We start from the raw sequence: 9,186 nt of genomic DNA on the forward strand, positions 1-9,186 counted from the left end.
ATTTCATTTTTTAACGAAATTTTTGCTTAAAATGGTTTCGGAAACTTTGTAGTGCATTACAGTTCTCGGTAGAGTAACGGGGAAAACTTTGTATCTTCATCTACCAGTTTTTCACTTCACAGCAGCACTTTAAGGGAAGACCTTAAAAACCTTAACGCCAGGGCCAGGTGAATAAAGTCAAGTGGAGAGAAGAGGGAAGGAAAGTCATCAAACTGCCGACAGACCCTCCCGGAAGGCGGGATCGCGTGCCCGGGAAACCGACCAATCACAGCGCGCAGGAGCGCCCAGGCCGCGGGAAGCGCCCGGAGCGGCACAATCCGGAGCGTTCCGCTGCGCAGCGGGGGGCGGGGACTGCGGCTCCGGCTCCGACGTCGTCGTGCCACCCGACCGGTAGGAGCCGCCCTGGGCGAGCGGGCGCATAGGCCACGAGGGACGCCGCCTCTCCGCCTCCCACCGCCTCTGGTCCCTGGGCCTGCCGACATGGTTGAAGCCGATCGCCCCGGGAAGCTCTTCATTGGCGGGCTCAGCCCCGAAATCGACGAGAAAACCCTCGAGGCCGAGTTCGGCAAGTATGGCCGCGTCATCGAGGTGCTCCTGATGAAAGATCGAGAAACCAGCAAGTCCAGGGGCTTCGCGTTCGTCACCTTCGAAAGCCCCGCGGACGCCAAGGCCGCCGTCAGGGACATGAACGGCAAGTCGCTGGATGGTAAGGCCATCAAAGTGGCCCAGGCCACCAAACCGGCGTTTGAGAGCGGCCGTCGGGGCCCGCTGCCGCCGTCCCGCAGCCGCGGTCGCCCGAGGGGCCTGCGCGGGGCTCGTGGGGGCGGTGTCGGCCCGCGGCGCTCGCCCTCCCGGGGCGGGTCAGCCGACGACGGCGGCTACGCGGGGGATTTCGACCTGCGGTCCTCCAGGGCCCCGATGGCCATGAAGCGCGGGCCGCCGTCGCCGCGCAGGGCCGGCCCGCCCCCCAAGAGGGCCGCGCCGTCGGGCCCGCCTCGCAGCAGCGGCGGCGGCGGCGGGCTGCGCGGGCGGGCCCCGGCCGCGCGTGGGCGAGATGGCTACTCGGGCCCGCCGCGCCGGGAGCCGCCCCCGCGCCGGGACCCCTACCTGGGCCCCTGGGAGGAGGGCTACTCGTCCAGGGACAGCTACTCCAGCCGCGACTACCCCAGCGCCCGCGACTCCCGGGATTTCGCCCCCTCGCCCCGCGAGTACACCTATCGCGATTACGGCCACTCCAGTGCCCGGGACGACTTCCCATCGAGAGGCTACGGCGACCGAGACGGCTACGGGGGTCGCAGCCGTGACTACGCGGATCACCCCAGCGGAGGCTCCTACCGAGATCCCTTCGAGAGCTACGGAGACCCGCGCAGCGGCAACCCCGCGCGGGGCCCGCCGCCATCTTACGGCGGCCGAGGCCGCTACGACGAGTACCGGGGCTGCTCGCCCGACGGCTACGGCGGCCGCGACAGTTACGGCGGCGGCCGCAGCGACCGCTACTCCCGGGGCCGCGACCGCGTCGACAGGGCCGAGCGCGGGCTCCCCGCGTCCGTGGAAAGGGGGTGCCCTCCGCCGCGCGATTCTTACAGCCGGTCGGGCCGCCGCGCCCCCAGAGGCGGAGGCCGCCTAGGAAGCCGCTTGGAGAGAGGGGGAGGCCGGAGCAGATACTAAGTCGGAACAGACTTGGGACCAAAACCGGTCTTCCGAGAGACTAACGAAAAGAAGATCCTGGTCTGTGGTAACTACCTGAGGACTAGTACAAGGAAGAGTTGTTTTCACATTTTGAGAATTTCCTGTTAACTTCCTCTCCCATAATTTTGGTTCTTTTGAGAGGAAAACGTTAAAAGTCGTTTAATTTCGTTTTGGAATTGTTAACGTTTCTTTCAACAAGCTCAGTTTAAAAGCATGACTCGAATCTGCGTACTGGTCTTCTGTTTCCAAGTAGAAATTCTGCTAAAGGCTTCCGCCTGTCTCAGTTTTTCCTGGTAAATGACGCAAACAGCTCTAAGATCTTTTACAAATATCTGCCCACTCAAAGTGGAAAAATGGATCATTCTGTCCATTCAGATCAACTAGAATTTTGGGGGGGGGAGTGGGGAGGGGGTTGGTGTATGCTCTTCTTAAAGATTTAAGGGGGTATTTGAAACTGAATCTGAGTGTTCCCAGTAATAAACAAATGGCCAGCAAAGAACAAAAACCACTAAATCAGGTGCTAAAGAAAGTTGTATTCATAAATCAAAAAAAGCAAATGGATAATACTGGCTATAATTTGGCTTTTTGCCTTTTCTTTGGGCATCTGCAGAATCTTTTGACCCCTTGCCCCCCCAAATACCATTCATATGTCTTGGGCAAGGATGGAATACTAAATTAAAGATTTGGCCAACCAACCACAAAGCTGCAAAACTAAAACCAGAAAACATCCGTTAATACCATTTATTTCACCACCACCAAATTATTAAGAAACAGGTAGAAAATACACCATTGGTGGATTTGGGGATCTTAATGACTTCAATTCCTATCTCCAAGCTACTTGCCATTGTCTCTAGAGCCAGCTGCTGGCTCCTGTGGAAAGAACTGGGCTTACTTCCCTAAGGGTGTAGGAATTAAATGTGAGCAACATCAGAAATTCAGAGAATCCCTGAGAGAGCTTGGCCATTCAACATCTGAGGATCTCAACCTGGTGTGAGAGACTTGAGTTTTCCTGTCCATAAAGGCAAAGGGTTGGGTTGAGTGTACCATATCTTAAGGTGGGGAAAGGGCTTGAGCAGACAAAGATCAGAGAGGCTTCCTCCAAGGTGACTCAGGAGGGATATAACAGTCTCCTTTTTCTACCTCAAGCTCAGGGCAAAAAACACCTTGTCCACTCAACACCTGTGGAATTTCCCTACTTATCTGAGAGAAAGTAATTGTATAGTCAAGGGACTCTAGTGACCAGAGAAAGAACGATTAGATAAAATACTAGGATCTATGTTCAGCATAATAATTACTGGAGGAGACAGACCAACCTCTGAACAACAAAAACGTATTTAAGGAGATCTGAATGTAACATACTGACATACACAACTCTAAAAACATGATTTTTTTTTTTTGACAAAATAGTAAAGTAAATGAATTACAGGAAAGGCTGCATTAGTGGCCAGAAGACCAAATGTAAGAAATAGCTCCAAAAAAAAAAAAAATTCCAGGAATTAATCTGGCAGAAGTGGGTAAGACCTTTATGGAAATATTATTAATCATTATTAAAGGACATAACAAAAGACTAAATAAATGGAGAGTCATATCATGAAATGGTTGGGAAGACTTTTTATCATAACTATTCTTAGCCTCACCAAATTAATTTGGAAAATAAATAAAACTTCAAATGAAATTACAAAACGATTTTTTTTTTCCACACAGCTCCCCTCCCCTCTTTCCTGATAACACCATTTGTGTTGATCAACGATGGAATACTAAATAAAAGATTTGGCCAACCACAAAACTGAAAAAAAAAAAAAATCAGTAGCTTCATTTCACTCTCAACAAATTATTAAGAAGCAGGTTAAAAAAAAAAAAAAAAGTCACTTATGGGAGATTTAGCTAATCCTAAAACTTTCATGGTGAAATAAAGAGCAAGAAGAGGCAAAGCAATTCTGAAAAAGCATTAGAAATGACTTAACTTTACTTACTCATTTTTCTGAAAGAATGCTTAGAAATCAATTTAAGAAAAAACACCAAGAAAATATAATTTTGGCAATGCCTAGTAATGTTGGAGTTTGCATACTCTATGACTTACTGCAAAGTTCCAGTAATTTAAGCTGTGTGTTATCAACAAAGATAGACCAGTAGACCAAAATAGCCTAGAAACAGGCCCACTTGTATATGAAAACATGATATATGAGAGAGAGAGCTTTAAAAGATACTGGTGAAAGGATGGATTTTTTAATGCCTATTTCTTTGCAAAAAGATACAATGAGATTACCTAACAGCATACACAAAAATACATTCTAGATGGTTTGAAGATGTAAATGTGAAGAGGAAATTTTTTAAATACAAGAAAATGAAGAAATGTGTCACACTGGGGTAGAGAATTTCTTTTTAAGACAGAAAGCACAAATCTAGAAGAAAAACGACATAACTTTCCACATTATTATGACATTTTATGATAAAAGACACTGCTAAAATGAAATATAAAACCATAGTTTGAAATAATTTATTTGCATTGAAATAACTTCCAAAAGAATGCTTAGAAATCAATTTAAGAACAAACAGCAAGAAAAAATAATTTTGGCAATGCCTAGTAATGTTGGAGGGTGCATACCATATGATCCAGAAATTTTACTTCAAGGAGAGGATCTAGAGAAGTGTTCACATGTACACAAGGAGGTATACACAAGATTGGGCCTTACAGCATTCTTTGAATTTTTAAAAAGTAGGAACAGCCTACCTGCAGAGGATCAACTGAGGTTTATTATAATGAAGTTCAATGTAGAAGCCAATGTGAATCAACCAGACCCACATGCATCAACATAGGTAAATATCAAAATATTTGGGGGGGGGGGGAAGGAAAATTGCATAAATATAAGTATAATTATTAAAGGGACAAATAAGATTGGTGTGATATACAAAAAGATTGTTTCGTGTGAGGGCGAAAGGAAGATGGGATGAGTAGTGGGTTTTAGCTGAATCAATCTATAGTGTTCTGTATCTTCAAAAGCGATGGTTTTTAGCAAAAATAACAATGGTTAACACCTTAAATTTCTGTGGTCTGTATTTTGGAATCTTACTGTTATTCTATAATTTTAAAATACTTTTTAAGTTTTTTTTTCTTTATTGATTTTAAGGAGAGAGGAAGTGAAAAGGAGAGAGAGAGAGAAATATCGATGAGAGAGATCATTGATTGGCTGCCTCCTGCATGCTCCCCACTGGGAATTTGGCCCACAACCTGGGCATGTGTCCTGACCGGGAATCAAACTGGCGACCTCTTGGTGCATGGGTCACGCTCAACCACTGAGCCACACCAGCCGGACATTAAAATACTTTCTAACACACGAAAAATAGAGCTTAGCATAGCATGAGCATATAATGGCTGCTCAAAAAATGTTATCTATTGTTCTGAGACTGTGCAACACTTATTGACTGATTCTCCCAGCCTTACTGTCTCATCAATGTAGGTGATTCCTTATTCTATTTGACTCATTAAAAAGAACCTTTCTGTTATCCTAGACTGTTCTCACAGCTAGCTCACCGTAACCTCCAGGGTAGAAATTGCAGATCTGAAAACCAAATCTTAGAAAAGTGCACTTTTTCTCTCTGACATTCTTTTTGAAGCATAAGTGACAAAAAACTTTTTCCAGTGAACAGAATATTAATTCTGAACAGTTATTTCTGAAGAGTAGTCTCCTGAATATTGAGACTATTAATTTTTAAAAAAATAGAAGTGTAAACATTTGGAAATAAAGACCCAGAGCTTAGATGAGTTCAAAAGATCATAGCATACCAAGGCTGTGGCTTTCTCATGTACATATATAAGAGCCCCAATTTTTTTTTTACTGAATATTAATGTATTAAAGTTATTTTTATAGGAACATATGAAAGAGATCTAATCAATTGAGAACTCTTGCTTATAATTGCTTTCATAATGATGAGCAAGAGGGTCAGGGAATAAATCAGGTGTTTTGCAGGATTTATCCACAGGGCATAATTTAAGAAATGTACGTCTCGTAACCAAATCTTTATTTCTCTACCTTGAGTTTGCCTTCTCAGCTTATGCCTGAGACCCCCATCTTCACATTCCTTCTGTCCAAAATGGATCCAGGAGCATCCAAACTGTACATGGGGTAACTGACAGCATTACTGACTATTTCCCCACCAGGTGAGGCCCGAGCATCTTCCATCTCTGACTGCAACCTCAATCCTGCTGTGGAGCCTGGGGCTCTCTGAGTGCTAAAGGTGGAGTTTTTTCACCCTTTTTCTCTTTTTTTATTTCTCACCCGAGGATACTATTCTATTTATCATCATGTAGAGTGGGAGGGAGGGAAAGAGAGAGAGAGACAGAGAAAAACATTGATGTGATAGAGCCACATCAACTGGTTGCCTCCTGGGGCCGGGGACACTGCAACCAAGGTACGTGCCCTTGGCCAGAATCAAACCCGTGACTCATGGTCCTCGGGCTGATGCTCTAACCGCTGAGCCAAACTGGTCAGGGCTCACCCTTTTTCTTTATCTCCCTGTTTTCTCTTGCCTCAGGACAGGTATATGGGAAGACTTTACTGCCTGCATTCCTCCTACCTGGAGCCTAATTTCTCAGCCTTTAATTATGTGGGGCCCATGTGCCTCTCTTTTAGCCTTTACCTTAAAGGTGATGTGATTTTCCTCCTCTTCCTCCACAAAAAAATTCTTTCTGGGGACAGTTGCCATGTCCTCCTCTGTTGGACATATTTAAAAACTCAACAAGAAGAATCATAATGTTGCTTTCTCTGCACACATGGAATCCAGTGGTAGTGGGAATGTCTTTCAGAATCTGTATGTTCTGTTTGTGTTGACATTTCTTCTGCAGCTAATTTATCTTGCCATGTAGCACATTGAAGAACTCTAAAAATGATTCTGAGTCTAAATATTTTGTGAGTGACATTGAACATGAGTATCAAGGGCAAAAAAATAATTCTAGAGGAGCAAAGATGACCCTAGCAATTGTACTTCACTATCACTTATTAAAATGCTCCTGGAGAATTAAAAAAGTGAGCATTGTGAGATTTTTAGGAAATAATGTTGATGAAAAAATATTGTGGCTTCCCCATAATATTCAGAGGCTGCTTATTATAGTAGAAAGGTAATCTTTCAGTCATGTGTTTGAATCTTCAGTTTGTTATTTATGTGGCTTGGGCAACCTTAAAATTTTTGACCTTCAATTTTTTTCATGTGCAAACGGTGATGACAGTCATCTCAAAAAATTTTTGAAAGTTTAAAATAAGATCATGCATATAAAGCACGCAGCACAGTACCCGGACTGCAGTGGGGTTTGTTGAACGGTAGCAACACAGCTCTCCACACACAGCAGTAGCCCAGACTTTCCTTAAGAATTTATCTTTTCCACTTAACAGTAAAATTGCTTATGTACTAAACCTTCAGAAAAGTTCAACTTGAGGGTTTTATTGCATTTATCCAAGCTATACCCCCCAGCTTGGAATCTTAGAGACATACTTGACTCTTTACAGCCCCCATTTATATCCTGCTCCTGCTGCTGCTGCCTTCTCTACTTGAAGCTAGGGTGACCCAAAACTCCACCAGCAGGTTCAGAGTCCCATTTCTAACCAGTCGGAAGTGAGGTAGATAGGTGGTACTATCAAGACCTTGAGTCCTTCACATCTTGTAGAGTGTAGAATTATTACTCCCTGGCATAAACGGATTAGACTTCACTGTGCCCCATTAATAATCTAGGCTAGTACAGAGCTTAGATTTTTTAAAAGTGTGGCTATTGTTGTTCTTTTCATTTACAATTGAGCTAAGGCCTAGGGAAGTCCCTGAGTCGCAGTGGAGTGAAGTAATCTGGAATGAATAGTATGGGATCTGGTGGACTTGAATTCAAATCCTATGTTGACCAATTCACTGTGTGATCTTAGTCAAGTTACTAATCACTGTCTGCTTTGTGACTGAGACAAGGATGCTCATGCCATGTGGTTGTTTGTCCATCTCTCTATTTACTTACTAGATCCAATGTTGAGCAGGTATTTACGTATTCCCACTATATGTCAAGCACTGTGCTAATGCCATGCCAGCAAGGCACACAGCAAAATAACACACATACTTGGCTGCTGAATTCATGTTCATTAAGACAGATTCACAGGACAGAGCAGTAGCAGTTGGTGGCTGCCCTGATGTGTCCCTAGGGAAATGCACAGAGAAGTGGGATCAGAAGTCAGCTTTGGGAGAGAACTACATTTGGGCTGTGTGATTTTTGAGTTGCATGATATAGGAAGTGCAAGGCCCACCCTAGAATAATTAGGGGTTAGGATATAGTCATAGTATGCCATGACAGAACCTTAGCTCTAACCCTCTTGTGACTCAGTGCTCAAGTTGGGATTTGAAGGAGTTAGGCATTGGTAGTGAAATCTGTTTTACTTCAGACTAGTCAAAAATGAGACTGTGACTCCTGCTGGAGGTTTTGGCCAGCCCAGCTCTCAAGAACTGGAGAAGGCAGATAGTAGAATATAAATGGGAGTCATGAAGATGTTACCATGAGTAACACCTCTTTTAAGGTGTTGGGGCCAGGGTGTAGGTGTTGCAGTTGGAACCCTGTGACATAGCAAACTAGTGGCAGGATTCGCTGCATCAGCCTTCATGATTGGGGAAGCACTGCCCTGTTCTAACATGATAGCTGTATGGGCAGCTGTGGTCCAGGCTGTGCAGCTGATCATAGCTGATGGCCTGAAAAACAGGGCCTTAACCGGTTTTCACTGAAGTCTGTGTAAAACCAGTCTTTTTCTGGGAGGCCATGCTGCTGGGGATTAGTTTTGGACAGGTTAATTCTTATCTTTTAGCTAAGCAATATAGACACTGTGATGCACAAAAGTAGACACTAATCCTCAAAGGGGTCAGTTTTCTAAAGGGAAGCTGGATTTTAATTAAAAATGTGAAATATTAACTATTATAAGCATGAAAGAGTTGCATAGTACTATGAGAGACTACGTTAAAATTTTGGTGTATTTTAGGATGTCAGAGAATGCATCTTTTTTTTTTTTTTATCCTCACCCGAGGACATTTTTTCATTCTTTGTTCAGGTAGAGTGGGAGGGAGAGAAAGGAACAGAGAGAGAGAGAGAAACATCGATGTGAAAGGAACACATTGAGTGGCTGCCACCCGCACAACAGACCAGGGCCGGGGACAAACTGCAACTGAGGTACGCGCCCTTAGCGGGAACCGAACCCGGGTCTCTCAGGACCGCAGGCCGACACTCTAACCGCTGAGCCAAACCGGCCAGGGCAGAGAGAATGCATTTATGGAAGTGATGATTGAATTAAAATGTGAAGGATGAGAAACAACTAGATTGCTGTGAAACTTAAATGAGACAATATATTAATGAGTGTAGCACATAGTAAACTCAGTAAATAGAGGCTGTGGCTTTTTATTGCTATTCTTTTTTGACATCAAGATAGTTTTTGCCATAAGTTTAAGTTATATAGATAAGGGTGAGGGAACACAGATGAGTCACTA

General features: G+C 44.4%; 1 protein-coding gene across 1 annotated transcript; it reads left to right on the forward strand.

Moving 5' to 3' along the window:
- Positions 1-477: 477 nt before the first annotated feature.
- On the forward strand, positions 478-1,668 carry RBMXL2 (RBMX like 2). The gene has a single exon (XM_036260099.1). It carries the CDS (start codon positions 481-483, stop codon positions 1,666-1,668), a length of 1,188 nt encoding a protein of 395 aa, XP_036115992.1. The 5' UTR covers positions 478-480.
- The last annotated feature ends 7,518 nt before the right edge of the window (positions 1,669-9,186 follow it).

Source organism: Molossus molossus, unplaced genomic scaffold, assembly GCF_014108415.1.
Source record: "Molossus molossus isolate mMolMol1 unplaced genomic scaffold, mMolMol1.p scaffold_m16_p_13, whole genome shotgun sequence".
NCBI lineage: Eukaryota > Metazoa > Chordata > Mammalia > Chiroptera > Molossidae > Molossus > Molossus molossus.